The 24,426-nt window shown below is 39.0% G+C and overlaps 1 protein-coding gene across 12 annotated transcripts in view; it reads right to left on the bottom strand.

The window, feature by feature from the left end:
- Positions 1–23,329, bottom strand: part of EMSY (EMSY transcriptional repressor, BRCA2 interacting) — a 41,635-nt gene extending 18,306 nt beyond the window's left edge. For 3 of the 12 annotated variants that reach the window (XM_054004252.1, XM_054004273.1, XM_054004264.1), the window contains exons 1-11: positions 23,069–23,328; positions 22,284–22,434; positions 21,955–22,063; positions 18,464–18,563; positions 17,750–17,824; positions 15,353–15,528; positions 13,973–14,125; positions 9,605–9,864; positions 4,958–5,222; positions 2,683–2,955; positions 296–445 (exon numbers count right to left, since the gene is read on the bottom strand). In XM_054004252.1, coding sequence (XP_053860227.1) covers positions 296–445; positions 2,683–2,955; positions 4,958–5,222; positions 9,605–9,864; positions 13,973–14,125; positions 15,353–15,528; positions 17,750–17,824; positions 18,464–18,563; positions 21,955–22,024 — 1,522 coding nt within the window. In that variant the 5' untranslated portion in view covers positions 22,025–22,063; positions 22,284–22,434; positions 23,069–23,328. Of the gene's footprint in view, positions 1–295; positions 446–2,682; positions 2,956–4,957; positions 5,223–9,604; positions 9,865–13,972; positions 14,126–15,352; positions 15,529–17,749; positions 17,825–18,463; positions 18,564–21,954; positions 22,064–22,283; positions 22,435–23,068 lie in introns of all 12 variants that reach the window. The other 9 variants (XM_054004313.1, XM_054004280.1, XM_054004305.1 and 6 more) reach the window with 7 other exon arrangements.
- Positions 23,330–24,426: the final 1,097 nt, after the last annotated feature.

Genomic DNA, 24,426 nt, shown 5'->3' with positions numbered 1-24,426 from the left:
ATATAAGGTACTACAGAAGTGCAAAGTATCTGTATAGATTGCATAAAAAACTTCCTTTAAAATAAATCCGGTGGGGAGGGAATAATGGTATTTTTGTGTACCAATTCAAACAGTAGAATTAAAGAGTACTCTGCAAAAATCCTGATCTAGAATAAATAACAAGAGGACTGTGAATGTGCCGTTGTGCCCACTGTTCAGAAGAGGTAAGTGCCTTTTTTTTAACCCTAGGAAACCATGCTTGGTCACCTGTATGTCTGGATTTACCCTCCCTTCCCTTCTCAGAGCCATAACTTACCAGTGGGAGTAGTGACCAGTTTAGTTGTCATGATAGTCCCATTACTGCTAACCACCATAATGGGTGAATTGCTACTGCTGGGCAAGGTCGCTGTAACTGGTTTGGGAAGGATTTTACTGGGCTGCACCTGTTGAGTGATTATTTTAACACCTAGGAAAGGAGAAAGGTCACTGTTAAAATACAGGCACGATAAGTTACTTTCTGAAATGCTTTCTCAGAGACCTAGTGGGCAAGTAGCCCCACAAGGCTTCAATTCTGAGCCCATATATTCTTGATCATGAAAAAAATTATTTAATTTTTGAGTTTGGTTTTTTGTTTTTGTTTTTGTTTTTTTGTTTTTTTTTTTTGTTTTTTTTTTTGTTTTGTTTGTTTTGTTTTTTTTTTTGTTTTGTTTTTTTTTGTGTTTTTTTTGTTTTGTTTTTTTTGTTTGTTTGTTTGTTTTTGTTTTTGTTTTTTTTTTTTTGCTTAGTTTTGGTTGGGTCTTGTTTGTTTTGCAATACCAAGAAAGTAATCGTTGTCATCATTGCCTTTCATGTGCCTGTTTCAGTTCCTAGTACTTCCACTGTCTATTCCATCACTGATTTGTTGACGTTATTTTTTATTTTTCCTGGTCCACGATACAAAAAACCAGAACCTTCCCAGGAGCCAACAGGTTACAACCAAGACTGAATAGGTTCATATAAAATGAACCATCTAGAAGCAAAGTAATTCTTCATAAATTCAGTCTATAAATCCTAATGTGTCATAAGCCTAGACAAACTTTACCATCCTGAATAAATTAAAAACAATTTCTGCACAAGGAGTATTAGTGACTATAAGGAAGTAACTGTGACACTGGCTAGGGAAGGTTACTTCAAGTAAACTGCTCTCTTTCCCCTTGATTAACTGGTTATCTTAAAGCCACAAAGAAATTTGGCTTAAGCTATGAGTAGAATCAGCAAGAATGAAGGATGAGGGCACCTTAGTACCACCAGGATTCTGCTTCCTCTCTCTTCATTTTATGTTGGGGAATGGTACCTCTGTGAGACTTACTTCTCAGTTGCAAACCAGTGAATTCACAACAACTATTCAAAAGTACATCCAGGAGATGTGCATCTTATGATTTGTTCCATTATGAGGTAAATGCATTGCATTGTGGTGGCCAAATGCCATGGAACACACAGCCTGGATGAATCCCATCTAGATGAAGCACTTATGTTTGCACACAAGTATTTCTAGGTGAAAAGTTTTGTCCACTTGAGATTTGGAACATCCTCCACAGATGTTTTCTTCTCTCTACACTGATTATAAAAGCAGTATAGAGCAAGTAAGCTCCATACTGAAAGAGAAATTGAAGTCTCTGCATCATCCAAACACAAAGCTGGATAAAAAGTGAAGTCTCCATGAAAACTGATTCACATCTTCCAGAAAGAATTGGTATCAGATGGTATTTCCAAAGAAACTTTTAACTAAAAAGCACAATAAGCCTAAATTCATTGTAGAAGACGAGGAAATGAAGCTCACGTTGATATTATTCAATGGCTGGAAGCCTTTTTTATGTCTTAATTAGTAGCTACTATTTTTCTTAAGCAATGGTCCTATAATCCAAAAGGTAGTTTTATCAAAGGACACAAGTAGGGCTGTTTATTTTTTCATTCCATGGTCTATTTAAATTATTTTATCAAAATAGTATGATATAAAATAAAAATTTTACTGACAGGATTAAAATAAAATATTGATTTTATATTATTATACATAAAAATACTTTGCACTTTTATAGCACTTATTTGAGAATTGGCTAACTTTCTAAACTTTATTTCTTACTACTTCTTGCTGAGATAAAAACTGTCTGCTATGGCAGAGAAAAGCCAAGAAAGAAAGATAACATGACTTGCCCAAAGTCAGCTGAATGAATCAATATCACAAAAAGAATCCAGTCTAACTTCAAGATTTAACTGTATTTGTTTTGACAAGTATCTCAAAAGTACACTTTGATTTCTGGACAAAAGAAAATAATTAAAACATGGAGTAACTTCTTTTTCCAGGTGATATAGTTGAACAACTCTTGGATCTTCAGAAAACTGGTGTGTTTCAGGTTGCCAATCACATTACTTTTGAAGTTATTTACATACCTCTCAACCTCTAAGATAAAAACATATATACCTAAAGCATGGTCTGTAACACCTGAACCAAACAATAAGAGTGAAAGAACCAAATTCCTTAATTATTGTTACTTGAAAGCATTAAAACATCCTTCACTATCTACTTATATTCATGTTTGAAGCCAAATCCTGTACTCAAGAAATTATGCCTTCATGACCACTCCCCCATAAACATTTGGGGCAGAATTCTGCCCTACTTTCCTGAGTTGCAGCCAGACCTCATAAATGCGAACCAAGATCAACTACCTGATTCCTGTTTGATCTGAATGGTGGGCTTGATGCCAGCTGGCAGCTGAGACTGCTGTGGCTGCTGCTGGGCTACAGAACACGGCACCAGCTGCTGCTGCTGCTGCGGTTGCTGCTGCTGCTGTTGGGCCTGTTGGACTTGGTGCAGCTGCTGTTTGGGAGATTGCTGATGCTGTTTGGGAAACTGTGCCAAGATCTGAGTTGGATTCCCAACCAAACCTTTTGGGGAAGGTAGTCTGGTAGAGGCAACTTTAACTGCTGATGTAGATACACCTGTGAAAGAGTAAAGGGTTTAAGATTCACCAGTGCAATGAGAAAGAAAAATACTGTAATTTATAAAATAATCTTACATTTCAATTATCTTTACTACCGAAAAATACATTGATATATGTGAGGAAATAAAGCTCCCATGTTGCAGAAGTGCTCTGTTAGGAGGCAATGGAGCTTTATACAGATTTTCAATGTGGCAGCAGAACAGCAGCTAATGGAAAGACCATAAACCCAGTCTACTTCTGCATCTTTTGTAATACAAATAATTCAATAATATTTTCAAAGTCTCATCTTTAAGCTTCAAGACAATACCTATAGTGAAAGTATTTTAAATATAGATATATTTGTATTTATAAACGTTTATAACAACCTAGTTTAGTGGAAAGTGTTTCGGCCCCTGGTGTTTTGGCAGGGGGGCTGGAACTAGATCTTTAAGGTCCCGTTCAACCCAAAACATTCTGTAAGATCACAATTGCAAGAAGGTGGCATTAGGACGATGTCAAATATCAAACCCATCAACACTGGAAGAGAGTATCTCCTAGAAAAAGAGTTCTTTGGCATTTAAAAAAAAAATCAAGTAATTGTATGTAAGTTATAAAACTGGGCCACCTGTTTTGTGCTGTTAGGTTAGGTGATCTTATAAGCAAAAGTGATTAAAAGAAGTTTGCAGAAAGATGGAAAGACAAACTTCCCAAATAAATCTTATTACTTATTTCTATTATTCCCCTACCTAGCTGTCACAACATTTACAGCAAAATCTGATTTTGTATATAATTCTAAACTACGCATCCATAAACAACAAAACAAAGTCCATATCTTATGAAGTCATTTTTTAACTAAATCCCAGTTGCAGTGGAAAACAGAAACAGATGGCAGCAATAATGACAGAAGTCACAGTAAAGGTACAATTCTGGCAATCTAAATAAGCAATCCTTTTCTCAGTGCATCATTTAAGATGACTAAACCACTTCCTTGGGCAGCTCTTTTCATTCATGAGTTTAAGTTTACATTTGAAGATATTACCAGTTCATGTCACAAAACTTTTCACCAGCATCTTCTGCAATGACACTGACAGTCTTGGGAAAAAAAAAAAGAGATACTCCACCTAATGTACTTTAGAATTAAAGCCTCCTCCATGATGAAACGCAACTAAGACTCCACAGCTCAAACAATATGAAAGCCTGCTGTGAGCCCTTCTGCTCCACAGACTAATATCTGATTATATTAATACAAGCAATAGGAAAGGAAAATACCTCCTCAGCCTTGATATGGCTACCCAGTTTTGTGGAATGGAAGAATGGAAAATACAGACCAGGAAAAATAGTGATGTGACACTAGTAATTGTCAGGCAGTTTTTCTTTCAAGTGTTGCTCACTAAGGCCCCTTCATTCACAGCTTCCCTTTTAAATGCTAGCTGGTGGCTGTGAAGCTGAAACAGTCAAGCTAGCATACACAGTTGGTATTTGAAATCAGAAACCTAAGAATTTTAATCAGGCCCACTCAGGTCTTAATTATAAAGGACTTTAAAACTGGCATGGTGATAAAATATACCAATAAAAAGGTGTAAACACTTTTCTACCTTTCAGAATTGTCACCTGGCCATGTTAGCAAGTTGTATTTACTTGATGTTATCTTTGCATGTTTTTATAAAATGGGCTTTTAAAGATGCAATCACCTTCAAATATTGAAGAATAAACATTTTTCTATGCACCAGACAAAGTTTTTGAAGCCAGTCATTTTGAGGTTATATTGTTTTAGAGCTAGGTCACACCACCACACCATATCCTCTTTAAAAAGACAATCTGCACATTAACTGTTGAAGTGCAGAGGAAAACAGTTCAACAGGAACTTTTGTGGAGTCTCTTGGATTAGTTTCATCAGCAGATTTCTTTCACATGTCCTGTGCTTTACTCATGTGTAATCAAAAAGTGCATTTGCCCAGTGCTATTCTCAATGCAAAGTCCAATTCCTCAATGAAAGAGCCTTTATAAGAGAATTGCCATACCTTGTGCTACTGTTGACATAACCACTGACGGTGTGGATGACACTACAGCAGTCACAGCAATAGTATTGGCAGCGCAGGAGGGAGTGGAGCAGCTGCTGCTGCTGCCCACAGAGGACTGGGAAGCAGTGATAACCACAGGCTGCTTTTGAGTAGTTGAGGCAATGACTGATGTGGGGACAAGTTTTGTAACTGCTGCATAGTTGTGAGACTTGGAAAGGATGTTGGGTACAAAAGTTGAGCTTGGAGAGGTGGTTACTATTATGACCTAAAAAAAGAAAAAAAAAACAAGAAGAAATTCATTTGTTCCTTGCATCTATATTTCAGTAACATGTCTGTCTATTTAGTTTTAGGGATACATATTTACTAACAGCTTTTAAGACTGTCAATCACATTTGCTCAAGTTTCAACTATTTTCAAAAAGTGGCGATAAACATTTCCTTAAAATTAGGATTTTTAAGGAAAACATTGAAAATTACTATTGAATTAAAGTAGAATTATCTCATGTCTGAAGGCAAACAGACAGGAATGAACTTGACTTCATTAAACTGGGCCAGGAAGCCTGAAACCCATCTTAAGAGAAACTGATTTCCAGCAAGTTTTAAGTGTCACTCTTCCAAACCTTGCAAAAATATCAAGAAACAGCAATGAGAGAAAATAGACGATTTTTTTATTCTTTAACCATTAACAAGCATTTGCTGAGTCAGTAATGGGAAATGCTTTTGATCTACAAGGCTGTAAATAGTATTTCATCAGTGAAAGAAAAATGCTGTAGGTTTGAAGCAATTTCTGCTTTATTTAGTGCTCTCAATAGCAAGAAATTCTTTCTGACTTGTCTGAAAAGAATAAACACCACCCCAGTGCAAGTTACAACTACAACTCCATGAATCTGATCTGACATAGAAAACCACAGAATTCATGACATTGGAAGAAGTCTATCCTTGTGCAATTCACCTAGGAAACAAAACATTTATTAAGTATTGAATATGGGGACTGTTTACATTAAAAAAAATCCTTTTAATCAACTTATATGTCCCTTCTTGTACTTATATAGTTAAAATAGAAAAAGAAGCACAAAAATACATTTTCAGTTTACCATGCAAGAATATTGAGAAATTACTTTAATAATGCTGTTGCCCCAACAAAAATGTTGTTAATTAAAACCTTGAAAATTTAAACTTATTAATGATTCAATGAAACAAAAGCTGATCAAAAAAGAAGGCACAAAAAGGGCAAAGAAAACCTGTGTCAGCACACACGAAGTCTTATGTTGCTAGCCAAGCGCTACTGAAACCTTGCCTGATAAAGAAATAATATGATAATGGTACCAGAAATAGACTTAAGCAACAAATCAATCAAGAGATTACAAGTTTATAATTTGCTTAAAGAAAAATAAGAAAAGAAAAAATAAATAAAAGGGAAATAGCCACATGGATGGAATAAAAGCAGCAAATTTCACCAATATGGCTTGTTCAGCCTCTCCTTTTGCACCAGCTCTTAGTTTGATGGTCTCTGCTGCTCAGATAAATCTTTAATATCCTGATCTCAGAAAATTGAAACCTTACTACCCTGCAAGCTATAGCAGGTTGACCACTTCTAACCAGTCTCTGAAGGACAAGGTTTCCACATTCTGCTGCTTTTCTACTTGATTGCATTCTTCAGCGAGAACATTTTCTCTGCAGTCTTATTTTTGCATTCTGCCTAATTTTGATTTAATCAAAACACCTTTCTCAAATTGCTCTTAAGCTACAAACATGCAGATGAGCTGAACATGACACAGCTTGTTCTAGTGTGAGAACTGGAAGTGAAAGGATTCTATGATATGCCTCTGGAGTTTTATCCTGTTTCTTAAACTGTCAGTTTACACTAGGAATACTTCCAACTGTCTGAAGTTTAGGGTCAGCTCCATTCCACCCAGAGTAACTAATTTAGGAACACAGTCAAAGGACAACTTGCAGGTTAAAAAGGCAGATAATAGGTTAGAGTGAATATGAACTATACTACAACAGGGCAAGTTCAGCATCAAAACTAATACAGATATGTAGAATGAAACTGGGCATAATCACAACTCCTGTAGTCAACTGCATTTAATCAAGGAAAGAATAAAGCCTGTAAAGCATTACAGTTCAACAGTGACTGCTATATTGTGACTAAGTAGGTTTGTGTCTATTCTATCTCATCTTTCAAAACTAACAGCAGAGCAAAGTTCAGTACCTTCTGTGTTGTGGTGTTTGTTGTCTGTGTTGAAGGCTTAGTGAAGGTTATTTTCACATGCATTAAGTATATGCAGAAAACATAAAATTCAGGTAAAAATTTAAGTATTAAAGTTCAAATCACAACCATTGTATTTCTGAAATACTGTTCTGTTGTATATGTTGAAATTATCCAAATAATCTCATCATGGATACCAAAACTGCATCCCATGTTTTACAGCAGAGAAACTGCCTGACTTTAAACATACACACACACACAAATCAAGGTGGTAATTTTGTTGTTGATGGTTCTAGCTGTTACAGTAAAATCTAATTCCCAATATGTACTGAATTTAGTCCTGTCAGCTCTATTTTGAGAGATGTCAAAACTTAGTCCCTGAAAAAATAAGTTTATTATAACTGCCAGAAACATCACTAGCTAGATTCCTTCTGTGTCCTACACAGGTGACTTTATTACAAGCTGTGACATTATTAGCTGTTATGACAAATCTTCCTCCAAACTACTAAAATGTCAAAGCAATTCAAAGGGGTGGCATGCAGAAACAAAAGATTTCATTCATATCTAACAACTTACACTCAAATTGGAAATGTCCTGTTGGATATGAATGAACAAGACTAACTTTTAATTTAAAACTACTAAAGGGGATTTCTCCCACCAAAATCATCCAGTTATATATTTTGGAATATGTAAATCCAACAAAAGAGGGCACTGTGACAAGTTCAGATACAAACGCTATTCTGGCTGCCTAACAAAACAAGTACTGATTTTCCTGTCATTGCAGATTAATAAGATAGTCAAATAATAGAATGCAAAGTGAACTCTAAAATTTCCATGTCAGAACAAGTGGAGAGGCATAACTGCAGGAAAGGTCCTATCAACAGTCCACTCTTCTGGAGACTTAGTACACTCCATCTTTAACTTCCATGATATGTAACACCCATACTTAATACAACCCTACACATGTTTAAGCAAAAAATTATTCCTGCATAAATTATAACCCCAATGTGCAACAGGATGGATAGGTTAAGTCCTGTAGTTGCTGTGGACTTGCTGCACTGAATTTAATTTGATGGTTTGTGCTCAAACATGGATTTCTCTAATACTCTCGTGTATTCAGAGATGAAATTTGATTAAGGACATTGTTAAAGAACAGTGAATCAAATGAAAGAATCTTCCCTCGAGTGGGAAGAGGTCAGAAAGCCAAGATCTTTATCACACATTACTTCAGTTAATCTTGGCTTTAAGGTTTCCAAAAATCAAGACATGGAAACTCTGCTAATCTGAAAAGAGTCATAAAGCAATTAAGAAGACTAGTAGGACAAATACCATGCAAAGGTTTGAGCTCAATAGTCAAACTCTCACACTTGGAAAAAAATGCTTGTTAGTGGCCAGCCTAACAGAAGTCTGTTGGTATCAAGGCAAAATTAATTCCACAGAGACCCTACCTCTCCCTGAAGTCTGCTGTACTAAATAACTGTACCAAGAATGAACTTGGTCTGAACCATTAATTTTTTTTTTAATCTTAAAAATAGACACAACTGAAATGCCTCCTAAAGAATGGCAATATAGTCATGCCATAGATTAGGCACTTAAAAATCTAAGTCCACTACAAAATTTAAACAAGGAAAACCTTTTCTGAACTTTGCATTGTGGTGAAACCTAGGCACACTCAGCTGAAATAATGCAACTGATTTTGACCACTGTAACACTGTTAATGTAGAATGAGAAATGGCACACTAGTACTGAAAGGAAAATATAGCCCCTGGACTTTGACCAACTCCAAGAATAAGTGTTACAGATCCCAAAAAACTAGTCTCTAGATAAAAGGCTTGGCAAGGGAAACCATGCCACCTGTCCTGGATTTCTTCTACTGCAAAGAGTAATTATAAATAAGGAAAATAGAAATAAGAAAGATTACCTTTGACCAACAGTTGTTACCATCTGAAGGCTGTTCAGTGGCCTATGTGATCCAGTTCTCAGTGGACTAGTGTCCATATCACAAAACCCAACACCACAAATGGTACTAACTGGTAACCTTGTTGGCAGTCTCACCAGACAGGCCAAGAATTGAATGAGCATGGAGACTGAATCCCCTCTCATCCCTAGAAGTGGTCCCTTCAGGTCAGGGTTGAGGCACATTGGTGGGGCAGTCTGGGGGAAGCTTGCACTCCCGCTGCCTGTGCTGTACCTGTTCTGTGGATAAAAAGAGGGCTTCAGTCTCCACGGCTGTCAATCCAGGTCCTTTCACACACAGGTGAACTAAACTCATACAAGAGTTTGGTTTTCCCTTTGTTCGTTTTAAAGAGGGATTACCTTATCCCAAGCGCAATCCTTAAAAAACAGCTAGTCAGATCATAGAAAGGAAGAGTCAAACATCACATCTCATTCATTGATAAAACCAGAATAAAGTAACATTTGGCAGCTTCCCCCACATACCTTCTGTGTTGTGGTGTTTGTTGTCTGTGTTGAGGGCTTAGTGAAGGTTATTTTCACAGGCGACATATGTGGTGGTAAGGAGTTGGCAATGCTCTGCATTATATTACTCATTTTGGGGCTCCCACTTACAGGCACTGTGATAGTTTTAGTGACAGGAGTCACTGTCTTCGGGACTTCTTTCAGGAGAACAGGGGAAGAACTAGAAGAATTTGTTCGCCGTCTTTTGCGGGGCTTTTCATCGTCATCTGAGCAGCTGACACCTGGAAAAGAAATACTTTCTCTAAATTATGCTTCCCCTATCTGCAGATCTCAGTGCTTTCTGAAACACTACATCCTTTTTGAGTCTTACACCCTCTTTCAAGTAAGATAAAAAGAAATAAAAGATAAATTACATCTTATGGTCACAACCAAGCTGTATCACATCTCAGATGCTCTTAGTCCTTGATATGGGCCACACCCAGTGCCATGAATCAGGGACAAATCACCCAAAACCCCAAGCTACTCAGTTACTGGGTTACTTCATTTAGTTTGAGAGATTAAAAGAACATAAGAGCCAGTACAGGGTTCTCATTCTGCCTACAGAAGTTTGACTAGTGAAGCTACACACGCAAGGGGATTAGGATCATGCCACACACATTTTAGTTTAAACTTTTACACTACTTCAGGGTTTTTTGGTGGTGGTTGTTTACAGCAACTGGACTATCAAAGTTTATCTCCCTATAGTTTCCTTAGACTTCAGCCTTTGCACCTACTTTCATTGTCTTTATGCCTTTCACCTTAATACAGCATCTTGAGATATAATTCTTTTTTTTTATTATATAGTTTAACTGTGAAGGTCAATCCTCACTTCATCAGCCTTTGCCTTCTTTAGTGCATTTTGTGCAACAGACATAAAATGGCACCTAACACACAATAATGAAAAACAATAGAAGTCCAGGCTCAAGAGAGTTCTTTCTTCCTCACAATCATATACTGCACACATAGAAAAAAAATCCACTGCAATATTCAGCTCAGGAAAGGATAACAGAATGATTAATGGATCTTAAATCCAAATGAAACATGCCAAAGTAGGCAACAGTTTCATAAATTACGGAAAGGCACAGGTTAATAACTTTGCAAACCTCACAGCTACTTGGTAGCATTGAAAGCAGGAAGGCTCTACAGAAGGATCTGAACAAGCTGGTTCCATGGGATGAGGTTGAACAAGGCCAAGGTCCTGCCCTTGGATCACAACCATCTCACGCAGAGCTACAGGCTGGGGGCAGTGTGGCTTAAGGGTGGCCAGGCAGGAAGGGACAAGGGGATGCTGGCCAATAGCTGTCTGGATATGAGCCACGTGTGCCCAGGTGGGCAAGGACAATGGCACCTGGCCTGTATCAGCACTGGTGTGGCAGCAGGACCAGGGCAGTGACCATTCCCTGTGCCGGGAACTGCTGAAGTACTTCCAGTCCTGGGGTCACTTCTGGGCACCTCCTGACAAGACAGACACTGAGGTGCTGGAGCGCTTCCAGAGAAGGGAACAGAGCTTGGGAAGGGTCTGGAGCAGCAGGAGCAGCTGAGGAAGCTGTGGGGGCTCAGACTGGAGAAAAGGAGGTTATGGGGGGACATTCTTGCTCTCAACAACTCCCTGACAGGAAGGTGTAGCCAGATGGGGGTTGGGCTCTTCTCCCAGGTAACAAGTGACAGGACGAGAGGAAATAGCATCAAATTGTGCCAGGGGACGTCCAGATTACATGTTAGAAAAAATAAAACCTCACTGGAAGAATAGTCAGGCATAGGAATAAGCTGGCCGGGGAGACAACAGTCTGGAAATGTTCAGGAGATATCTGAGACACTTGGAGATGTAGTTTAGGGGTGATTATGATGGTGTGGGGTTGATGGTTGGACTAGATGATCTTGAAGGTCTCTTCCAACCTTGACAAATCTCCACTCCTGTTATTTATGTTTACCATGCTAACCTGTGTCAAACTATTTAAAAAGAAAAACAATCAGAAAGAAGCTGAACGGATCATGTCTATGCAAAAGATGATTGAAAATCTTGTTCCATGTGCCTGGAGCTTAAAGACAAAGAACACCATCACAGCAAAAAGCAGTCCTGCCGGTAATCAAAGCAAACGTGGTTGGTAGTCAATCTCTAATTAGGGCCAATATCTAATTATGGCCAATCTCTAATTAAAATTAATATGCTGGCATTCAAAAAGTGAAGATGCAGGAACTAACATGGACAAGAAACTGTCCAGCACCACAACAGGCAATTTTGGAAAAATGGTATTCTCTCTCAGCAGGAGTAGCAGCTCATTTGCAGGTACATGTCCAAAGGCTGACAACTGTATCTACGAGACAGGAAACTGAACTAAGGAAGACAAGCAAACTTCAAAAACGTAGCTTTAGTTGGCTGTAGCAGTACAAGTGAAGTGTGGATCTATAAAACCAGATTTCAAATCAATATATTTTATCCTATTCTCAATCAATCAAAATATTCTAATCAATAATTTACTCTATGCCCCTGAATAAGCCTAGTGGTGACCTCCCTCTATAGCAGAGGTTTGATTACGTAACTTTAAGGTTTATTATGGACAGGCTTCTAAATATTACTGTGAGTGCACTATAGAAACTTGTAACTATGAGTGCACTAATCATATTGAATGTGTGCAGTCATTTAAAAATCTCAAAATCCATTTAAATCCAAAACCCACATGCAGCTAGCATGTTAGGACATAGCTCTTTTGGCGGGGCACCAAGAAATAGAGAGAACTTTGTTTGTGGTCCTTATCCACAAAAAAAAACCATTAACCAATCCATAAGAAAGTAACATTAAACTAGAAGATCATTATTTTATGTTAAGGACAGCTCATTTCTCCTGTTTTCATTGCTGGGATTTTGCAAGAATATTGTTCTTATAATTTCATTTTAGAAATTGCTGTACAAAGTTTCCCACAGACATTTAGTTAAAAGGCAATACAGCTTTGACACACTTGATAAGTAAGGAAGCAGAGCCATGGAAAGGTTAATGGCTCAATCAGACTGTGACTTGGAAGAGGTTACATCACAGACCAGTGGCAAAGTCCTGACTGTAACTAAGATCTCCCGAATCTGCTCCTAAGCAGATTTGTTAAAATCAATGTGACCGATGTAACACACTCTGAAATACATACAATTCCTTAAAAAAAAAAAAAAAAAAATGATAACAAAATGAAGCACAAGAAGTAGGGGAAAAAAATTAAATCTAGGGACAGACAATGAAAATGATCATGCCTGTATCATGTGTCTAGACTTATTTGATACTCATTACCATGTAGTAATTCAATAAAATCTACATTAAAATTTTAATATGTTAAGAATGTTTTCCCCTGAATCTTCAAACTAAACGCAAGTGATTAGTGCATAGATCAGAAAAATTAAAAACCTCAGTGTAATGGTTTTCATGGGTTGACAGAGCCATTAACAATGTTTTTTTTGCAAGTAACATTATATTTATGTACTAAGTGGCATTTCTGATTAGCTAGAAGCTTATACAGATGTATACATATAGCATAAAGATAATATTTTTTAATAATTAAATAATTTTTAAAATATTAAAGGTATACAGAGCAAGCATAAAAATAGCATTTATCTACTCCTAAATAGCATTTATCTACTATTAATCTTTACTTGTTGTTTTGATAGAATCAAGTAAGAACTGAAGAAAATATTTTAATAGTAAAATCAAACTACCCATATATATGAGAACATAATCTGCTTTTAGAAGTAGCAGACTTACTAGCCAAACAAAGATGGGGACACATACACTCAAGAAAAAAGACAGTTTCTGGATTCTATGTCCTGGATTTCCAGATTTAATTACATGAAGATGGGTCTCTGGTAGGAATTAGTATGAAGTTTTCACAGTTGCCAAGGAACACAAGCTTCACTAAGACTGACTTCCAGGTAAATCACAAACTGGCCAGACATAGTATGTAAGCATAAACCCCTGCCAAACTGCATCCAAAAATAAAAAAATTCTATGTCAACTGTGATAGTGGAAAAGAGGGACCTTGTCTAATTCAACTAAGTGACTACTATGCATTAGTTCTCAACAAGATGGGTCAGAAGTTCACTGAAATACAGAAATGTCTATATTTAATTTTCAAAATATTTTTCACTTGTTGTCTTTGTAGATTTAGTGCTCCTTGCAGCATTTTGAAGTGAGTGGATTTATCCTGAACACTATTTATCTGAAAAAGGGAAGCAATAAATTCATTCTCTAGACTAAATGAAGGCACAAAGGCCTTATGACTTGCCCAGTGTTGGAGTGTTTAGTTCAGTCTATGCTTCAGCCATGTTCTCCCTTTCTTTCCCTTTTGTTAATTAGTTGCTAGTATCACTTACTTTTGACGTAAACAGTACTTCCACTTGGCAAGACGACTACATTGGAGGCTGGACTGGCAGGTCTGGGGGACTTCACTGTTGCTACACTGCCACTTGGAACAGGGGTAGATGTTGGGGTTGAAGTGGTACTTGTGTAGGAATAGCAAACCACCACTGAAGAGGAGAAAAGACACCTTCCATATAACTGAAGTGCAGAATTCCATTATTCTATCACTATTTTTACAACTGAAATGGAAGCCAAAGACTTACTGGGTCATTATCTGTGTTTTTGCCTCTGCATTCCTGTGACTGTGGAATACTCCCCAGTTTGAGCTAAGCATGGCCATGAGATTAACAGTCTTCAAAGACAACACAAGAATCTAAACTCCCGTCCTCCCATCCCCAAAAATCTGTGCTGCCATTGTGAATTTCTTGTATTAATCTTTGTTTTACTTTATAATTTGTTAATTTTAATTTTAGCATTAATTCAATATATTGATCTTTTTGCTTTTCCGTAAGTGATCACATCTAGACTAGTAACTGATAGAAAAGTGTTATTGCCTCAACAGCACATGAGTTGAAAAGACCAAAATATTCCTTCAGTAGTGAAGAACTGATTGTGCTGATCAGCTTTTTTGAACCACTGCTTTTAAGTACTAACACAATGATATAGTACTTCTCGCAAAACCAGGATAAAACAGCTTGTTTCAAGAAGTGTTACATGATCTCCAGTTGTATGAAGCCTAATTCAAGCCTGCTGAGCCAAGCTAGCTGGAACGTGTACTGCCATTATTTGAAAAGCATAGGGAAAGCAGAAAGCAACCTTTATACTTGCTCCCATAGTACATTTAATCTGAAGAAAAAAACCCAAAGCGGTATTTTCTTGATTTTCACCAAAACCTACTTGCATTCTTAAAATAAAACATTCTGAAGCAGCTTTCATCACTTATAAAACTTTACAAAATCTAGCCATCAAATTCAAGTTTTTAAAGTTTACAGAGCTGAAGAAGTTAATCAGTGAAGGTCATTTCCTGACAAACTGGGTTCTTTTTATATTTCAGCTGCTAGAGTGTCAGTAACACAAAGCAGTCAGACTAATGCTGCAGATACCATGAAGGTATCTTTAAAAAAGGGGTATTTTATATTTCTGTGAATAATGTTTGGTAAGAAATAGTTGGATTTTTTTAATAGGTTCATAGAATGGTTTGGGTTGGAAGGAACTTTAAAGCTCACCTAGTTCCAACACCCTACCACTAGACTGGGTTGCTCCAAGCCCTGTCCAACCTGGCCTCAAAAAAAATATCTTTAATATTTAACACTTAAAATCTAAGACACCAGTTTCTATTGTGATGTTGTTTTTGCATTCCCATTGATTACAGCAGAATCCCATCTTTCTCTCACCTTCTTTGTTTCCAGTTTCTGCAGGAACTGGAAGAGACGCGTTGTGCTGAATGGCTGCATTGGCAACAGCATTCGCGGTAACAGTAAAAGCTGTTTGTGGAACAAGTCGTGGCATCAGTGGCACCAGTCGACGACCTTCTATGGACCACTCGGAAGAGCTGTTTGGTCCAGACATACTAAACAGAAATGCATGTTCTGAAGTATTTGGATGAGTTTTGAAATACTCAGTATCCTATTTGAGTACATTTTTTTCCAATAGTGCAAGTCTAAAAGGCAGTTTAAGATCTACTAGAGCACTAATACTCAACTTCCTTTATTTCATGAAAGCCCTTGCATTTTTGTCACCTGATATAAAAACCCTCCCATTTTAAATTGAAGAGTTGACTCTTCTTTTGTTGTTTTGTTTTACAGAGCTGTTCAAGGGCCAGAGGTGTGTGAATGCCATACTCAAACCCCCCACATTAGGTTAGCTACTATTCAGGTACAGTTGCTGTACTTTCTACTTCTGGATTATGAAAACACCAAGAAACCAAACAGAGATCATAAAAGACTATTGAAATGGATTATGTTACAGGGAAAAACTCTCAGCTTCTAAGGCAAATTTTGTTCTACCTGAACAGAAGAGCCTCTGATGCTTATTAAAGTAGTCCCAAACAAGGTGACAGAACATGAGATTATTTAAAAGCACCCTAAGCATCTTTCTAAAACAGAAAGCTGTCTTCTGCTCTAGCTTGCTCTTAACCTTAGTACTTACAGTCACACTAGAATGTTTCATAAAAACACTGTTCTTATCTAGATGGAGAAATATTTTTGACTGTTTTACATGAGTCATTTGTCAAATCAACAAAACCAAAATGGCAAATTATTTTTCAATGCTGTAATGTTTTTAAGCAAATCAACCCATTTAATGTATTAATATATTCTAAAAAATAACTTCTCGCATGAAATATTTCAAGCAAGTTGCAACAAGAGCTACTACAAAGTAGCTTGTAAAATGCAGAGTATCTGCTCTGTTGTTAAATCTTGATACGCTTCAGCATCCCTCATACATATGCATATTGTATAAGGACAGCTACATAAGCCAAGATACATTTTAAATACAAAAAAAAAAAGGGTACAAAAGCTAGCACAGTAGGCTTTCCTAATGAGTTAAGAGAATTATGTAAGCCAAATACTATATTACCAACCATCACTCATAAGGAATCACCATAGGAAAAATAAAGAAAATCAGCACTTCAAAACTGCACCTTATCTGGATTATAATATTTCACTGAAGTGCAACACCTCAGGACAAACTATTCATGTTCTGCAAAATGCTAAGACTAGAAGTATTACTTAAAAGGAAAACTTGATTCAGGAAAAGAATCCTGATTTAACAACTACATGCTTTTCATTATTCCCCCACCCTTTATTTAAAGGGGTGTAAGGACATTGGTGGGTTTTGATTGGTGAGCAGCATACTTCTGAGTCTTTAAACTTGAAAATTAAAACTTAAGTCTTTCTACAGCACTAAACCAGTATACCAATTTTGACTAGACTTGGATCAAACAATTGCTAACTCCAAGTGTCCTGCTATTCATATTATTTCCTTTCTTTTCTCCTCACAACATCAAAGCTACAACAGTCAAACATAAAAAAGTCAACAGCTGTAACACAGAATAAGAAAAAAATACAGTTACTTACAATGCAGCTCTGTTTAAAGACAGTCCTTAACAGTAAAATTATTAAGTAATTACCAAAAATATATAACCACTTGGTCTACTGCTCCTCCACCTCTCAAAATCACATGGAACTTGTGAATCAAATACAAGGAGGAACCAGTCCAGCTGATGCCAGCACAGCAGCTGCATCACCGAAAGTGGTGGTCACTGATGTCATCAGCTTGCTGCAGCTTTTTCTACTCTGACCATTTTTTCCTTTCTATGCTGATACACTGTTTTCCACTAATCTGCTACCTCTTCCCCTCTCTTTCTCTTTCCTATGTAGTTTTCTCTTCCCTCTTAATACAGCCTTTCCAAAACTCATTAAAATAAAACTAAAAGCAAAACAAACAAACAAAAGCAAACATGTTCATCCTACTTAGGAACGTCTCTATTTTCTCCATTCTCTGTTTATTCTGGTCTATCTTACAGAATGGTCTCCATGCCAAAAAAACTGTTTCTTACATTATACTTGTACAGTGAATGGGATAGCCTTGGATCCAAAACGTAATGGTACTAAATAATTGTTTCTAGGTTCGTGTATATCTAATACAGTAATTCCTTCATCCATGAAGTGTTTTAACTACTGGTCCTTTAAACCACCATCAATCCTCAAAATTCTACCATTCAGTTAAGGCATAATGGATTTCCCAAAAGGTACTTTTGGAAATCAGTGACAAAATTACTTGGAACTTACTTGTGTGCAATCGTTGTTAGTCGTTCATCATTTACTGCTCTCCGAACTTCAGCACGATGTCGCTCTGTTGAAATACTATTAAAAAAACAATAAAGCAATATATTTTAATCAGAGGAAGACACAAATATTCATCTAAAAATTCCAACTAAAATTAAACTTATGAATAATTTATCTAAGAGAATAAAGGGAACAGGACTTTACATTTAAGAGACTGTCACTTAACCCTTGCTGTCACAGAGAGAATGAATTGTATTATTTCTCAAAAATATTACTGAAGAATGAAAAGAACATTACTGTTCACAGTGTATCCTTGAAAAACAGCTAGAATCCAACCTCCTAATGAGATCAATACATTTAAAGGATATGGCAGAAAAGTTCACACAGGCCACACAGCATTCTTTCTTGAGGTACCTTGGGTTCAAAGACCTTGGAGTTCTACCGTGACAAAACCACAAGCCAGTGTACATTCATGACCTGACTGTAACCCTTTTAACACTCAGTATCCCAAAAAGTACCAACAAACCAGTAAGGCTTCTACCACTGAAGGATGGTTGTTTTCCTTATTAAAAACTCCAAGGAGAACAGGAATGAAACCTTGGCAACATGGAGAATTACTTCTCCAAATTCAGATTTGTGATCCCGGTGAAAGAAAAAGCATATAACACGTTAAAAGAAAACAGGTCACAGTTCTTAGTTTGAAAAGATCAGGGTTACCTAAGCACTTTAGAGAGTTCTCCAAGAAGATCCTTCTTCTCTTTTGTAAGGTCTCCCTGTGCACGTAAGGCACTGATGACACCTGCATAGGCCTCCAGTTCTGAAGAATTAGAGCGAATAATATTTCTATTTAATGCTCACAGCAAAGGGGGGAAAAAATGTTGTTTTCTATATTACTGATGGTATTCTAGTGATTTCCAAAATCATTAAGAGTAACATGTCTTTTAATTATTTAGTGCCATTTCAAAAGTCAATTACTCTGCAGCATAAAACATTTCTATGAAAAAATTGTCTCATCACAGAGGATTATCTAGTTTACAAACCCAAATGAATGTGTCAAGCTTTCTCTGACCTGACAATTCCAGCAAAAAGCTCAAAGAAACTGTTTGGAGAGTAGTTCGTTCAGAATTCTCTTCACATGTATCATTATTACGAGTTCTATGGAAAAGCTTGGCTTGGAAAAGAAATGCACTATCAAAAGTGCAACTGGTTTTCTTGGTATGCCTTTCCCTAATCAGCATGGACAACATCAGCTCTAGTTTGTTAAAAATGATCATCATAATCTTTTATGCCTATTTACTTGATACGGTACAACTGCTTGAATCTGAAAGAAATGCAACACAATGAATTAAACCTGCTCAACGCAAAATAAACAATCCAGCCATTCTTAAACATAGAACTATGACAAAGGCTAACTCACAAAAATACAACTCTGATTTACTAGAAATGTGTAATTCCAGCTGACTGAGATGCCATGCCATCAGCACTTAAAAATTTTTTAAATGTAAAAGGCTACTGATATTTTTGAATGTTGTCCTACTAGACAGGGTGAAGATACACCTAATGCAAATAATTAAGCCTGCTAATTTGGCAAAGAATGACTTGCTATTCTCAGCTTCACACTGTTTAGGGAAACCCAAGACAAAAATTCTCTTGATCCTGACATAGGTGCCTTTCATTTGACACCTCCATTTCAGCAGCCAACCCAAATAACCCCACAACAGATCCTAGTTACCCAAAACAAAGAATAAAAGTGCAGGCCAAAACCTAACATTGCTGAAGTTCGCTGCAAAAGAAAAGACTAATGCTTTTCTGAAAAGCTTTCAGTTTAGGATTCCAAAGAGCTAATTTACAAATGAAATCAAGGAATTTCCTGAAAAGAAATTCTGCTCTCCTGTTGTGATTAAGTAGATAAAACAAAAAGCAGAGTAACTTTGGTTAACTATGCAGCCTGCACAGGGATGCCGAGTGACCTACATAAGCATTTACAGCTTCAGTTATAAAACATTCACTAATTAATGCAATGGTTATTACTAATATCAACATTTATTTAGACAATCATATTACAATATTTATGATACTAATTATTTTCCTCTGTTAACAACTTAAAGTAATTCTCAGATACAACCATATAATTATTTATCAAGGGTACAATTTTTTTTTTTTTTTTTCCTTTTGCATTATAAATAAAGAGCCTCTACACTATAGTGGTAAAAATGCATATTCTGGTCTTTTGGAAGCTAGTAAGGATTACAGAACAGCTGTAACTTCCTCCCCTTTGTGTTTATACAACCACACAAAACACATGAAATAGCTAAAATGGGTTTGGCAAGTAAATATCATTATTGTTAGTGTTAGATGCTACGATCATCACCTCGTTCAGTAATAAACCACAATCAACACCAGGTCCTGTGTACCTCAAGATGCATTTCAGCCTCACCTACATCCCTGCTTCACTCCTTACAGAGTACTCCCACTACTGGTGTACTATGAGCCAAATTAGATGTTGGGCTGTGAGCTGGAAAAGCAGGACTCTCTAAAGTAGATGGCTATTGCTGCATGTGACTGTCACATAGCTACTGTTCCCACTGCCTGTGCTCCTCCACCTCCCAGTCTCGTGGTGTGCCTCTTCTCAGCTCCTAGAGGCAGTGCCTCAGCCTTACCATGCTGGCAGGGCCCCCTTGTGGGGACACAGCTCATGCCAGCAAACCAAAAATTACTATTTTTGATATTTTTTTCCTTCCTGTCAGCCTAGTTTATGTCATTGAAGGAGGGGTAGCTGCAGTTCTGTTTGGCTCAACTGCACTAGCAAGGTTCTGCCAGCACACCACTGTTAGCCCAGGTGAAAGTTTTCTTCCAGGCTTCCAGCCAGCACAGCTACATTAATGAAACTTAGTAGCACATATCTGGTCAAATGCTTTTGGTACTCTGCACCTTCTCCTAGTTTCTGTACTTCTTGAGCCTCGCTTAAAACTTAGGGTTGTCACCTTAACATATAGTACAACTTGTTGCAATGTTGTGTTAAACATCTGCATCACTGTTTCAACAGCACGCAAATCCCATATTCCCAAGAAATGAAATAAAAAGGGCAAAGGGAGGGAAAATAAATTCTCAACTCTCAAAAAGTAAAGTGGATGGCTCCACCATGTATGAGAACCATGGCACAGTTAACAAACACAGCACACCATGTCTTAGCAGTCAAACAAAATCAGAATAAGAAAAGCTGTCACTTGACAGTCACAGGAAGTTAGAGGGAGTCTCAACTTTCTTCTTGACATTATCTCCTAGATTATGGTCCTCAGAAGAAACTCTGAAAAATAGAAAGCTTTTTTCTTTTCCCATCTAGTATCATTTAACTGGCAAAACCCCAAACCCTTAATTACACAAATTCAGCCATAAGAACTCAAAACCAACTGTGCTGGATCAGATCAAAGGTCTAACAAAGGATTCTCTCCCCTGCACTAGCCAAAAGCAGATAAGTGAGGAAAGAGCAAATGTTTTGTTACTTTCCAAAACACAGAAGCATCTCTCCTCATACACTTAGATCTACAAGGACAGAGCACAAAAATATCTTGCAGTGTCTATCTCTTGGGCAGGGGCCTCAAATACTGAGCTACATTTGAAATAATGAAAAAGACTCCTGTGGTTATGGGAGTTGAGTGAGGACATCATTTTCCCACTTGCCTGACAACCTGTGTAACTGCAAATCATGAACAGCATTTTTTAAAATCCTGTTTTATGTCTTCACAATAATAACTTCAATACTTGATTCATCCCTACAGTGACAGTTAAACCAGGACTCCACTATGTTTTTTGGGGTACAAAAAGGTGTCTAATACAGAATTGGGGGAAAGAAAATCAAAACCCACAACAAAACAGAAAAAAAAAAAGCAACCCCAAAGGTTCTCTTTTCACAGAAAATTTTGCTGCATGTTAATAGTGACAGAAGAAACCAGCCCTGCAACATGGCAACTAGGACATCCAAGAGAGATTCAACCAAATCAAAACAATTCTTCTCTACTCATTTTGCTAGGGCTGAGAGTGTCAGCCAAACATAACTTTAAGCCAGCGCTGTCAAACCAATGACACATGGAAAACGCAGGAAATTACTTGCAGTTGCCTGCAGACATATTAAAATATTTCATGCAAGCAGCATGAAAGCAAATCTTAAAAGGGCAAAATACAGACCCACAACTTGTATCTTACTGTACCCAATTTGCGAAGGATCCTCTTGCACTCATCCCTACTGAGGTCCAGAAGAGTAGGCCACACCACAGGCATCCTTCCCTTGTGTCTGTGCTGCCACAGAGCTCAGTCTCGCTGGAAAAGGAATATAAACGCTCAAGCCCATAATTTATCGATTTCCCAAGCCAATTAATGTAAACTCCTCAGCCTGCTCACAACTCCACCGACATATTTGCTCCCATCCTCGCCCCAATCTTTGTAGTGGCATGAAGCAATTAGGCAGTTTCACAAGTGCATGGACTTCCTATACTCTCTAGCTCAAATGCATCACCCAAGCCTTTTTACAGTGTCCTACCTCCTTCTGAAGCCTATTTTTTTCAGGCTGAAACGCTCTCCGAAATGATGTTTAAGTCTCCTCCCTCTCTTTATGCAGAGTATTCATTAAAATAATTCTTCCAGCGAACCGCACGCTCCCCTTCCCCCCGGAGAATGCGTTTTGCGCCAGCCTGTATTATATGACAGGATAGCAAAAACATGGTGCGTGAAAATTTGCTCTCCACATACCAACACCAGCCCCCTCCCCCCAAAAATAAGCTAAACACGGGAACACCTCGATCCCAACACAGCGAGATTCCGTGGGTGGCGGGGACAGAGGGCGCATCTCCCCGATGCGACGAGGATAAAAAAGGAAAAAGAGCAGCCGGAGGCGAGTTGGGCAAGTGGGGCTTGGGCCGGGCAGGGAACGGCACGACAGTGGGGGTGGGGAGGGGTGGGCACCGGGAACAAAAGCCCTGACGCCGTCGCAGCTTCCAGCGTGGGGTTGGAGGGGGGGAGGGTCTCCTACAAGGGCGCCCGAAGGCAGCCGCCACCCGGGCAGCCCGCCCTTCCCGGGCCCTGGGCGCGGGGGACCGGCCGGAACCAGAGACACTGGGTCCCCGCCGGGATCGGAGAAAGAGAGAGAGGGAGCGGGCGGCGGCTGGTGCTGCTTCCCCGCATCGGCCGGAGCGGCAGCGCCGGCGAGCGGGGGCCGGGTCGCTGCCTGGGCCCGTAAGGGGGCGGCGGGTCCCCGCCGTCCCGGAAACGGAGCTGCCCCTCACCCTGAGGCGGACTGCCCTGGGTAGGGCGGGGAGCAGGACCCACCTGCCCGGCCGTGCCCAGTACATCGAAGGCTCCGCGACAGCCGCAACCCTTCCCCCCCTCCCCCCACCGTTCGCCAGTGCCGGGCTCGGGTTTGTTTAGCGGCGGCGGTGACGGCGGTTACTCGGGCCAAGATGGCGGACGAGCGCGCTACGCACGCGTGGGCGCCGCGAGGTACGCTAGGAATTGTAGTCCCTGCCGCCCTGCGGCCGTGAGGAGCTGGAAGAAACAGCTGCCAAGATGAGCGCTCGAGTGGGCATTGCGCATGCGCACAGATAAGGAGCATGCTGGGAATGCTAGTTCTCTCGGTGTTTCTTGACGCGTGGGAAGAGGCGCCCACCGTCCCGCCGTAGCTCGGCGGGGAGTTACGGGCAACCGGAGGGGACAAAACACATTGTGCGTTCTCTGCCTGGGCTGGGCGGCGCTTGCGCCGTTCGAACGCAGCCGCGTACCGCAGAACTCTAGGAATTAACAGCTGGCCACCACTCCTGAAACGAAATATGACAGGGGAGAACATCACCCCAATGCCATTTGGCTGTTTGCAGTTTTCTAACTTAAAACGGACGCAGGCGGCGCACGGGGCTGTAGCGAACCGCCTGTAGGGAACAATAAGGAAATAAATTCCGCACCTACAACCCCCTCACAGCCGCTCCGGGGTGTTATAAATTAAGGCGAATAATTTGTTCAGCCTTTCGAGAGTCAATCAGAAATTTATTGATTACAGCAAGCAATGGCAAGCAAACAGCGCTGGGTGCAGCAGCCGGGGAGTCCCCGCTCTGACAACGGCTCACACCGTTTCCCCCTTCCCACAGTCTTTTTATACTCTTTTTCTTCCGTGTCCGCGGTATCTCTGGGTGTACTCTGCGCTTGCGCCCTCTGTTGCCAGGGGGTCTTCTTCTACTCTCTGGTGGTCATTTGAGGAAGGCTCCTCTCTTCTTCCTCGGTGAAAGTCCACGGCCTTGTAATGATCTTTTCCATATAAGGTTATATGTTATATGCGCCTAAGCTCAAGTCCTGATATCTACACAAGGTTTCCCCTTTGGATTCCTGTTATTTACACAAGGCTTCCCCTTTGGTTTTCTGTTATCTACACAAGGCTTCCCCTTTTTGTCTTGATGAACAGAGTCTTTTCTAACTTATCACAATCCCCCCTTTTCTTTTTCTTTATTTTGTTCATCAAACCTTTTTAGTTCTTGTAAGCTAAGGGCTAAGGTTTCATTAGTCTCAGGATCCTCCAGTGTGGGTTCATATTTGGCCTTTATCAACATGAGGTGAGTGGCTTCTAATCTCCCCTTTACTATGTTTATGATCTTATTAAAAATACACGGGCTAAAGGTTAGTCCCAAAATCAGCAAAATTAG

Source organism: Vidua macroura, chromosome 2, assembly GCF_024509145.1.
Source record: "Vidua macroura isolate BioBank_ID:100142 chromosome 2, ASM2450914v1, whole genome shotgun sequence".
In the NCBI taxonomy this organism is placed as follows: Eukaryota; Metazoa; Chordata; class Aves; order Passeriformes; family Viduidae; genus Vidua; species Vidua macroura.
Note: the sequence above shows the minus strand (reverse complement) of the source record. Positions and strands in the feature narration are given on the sequence as shown.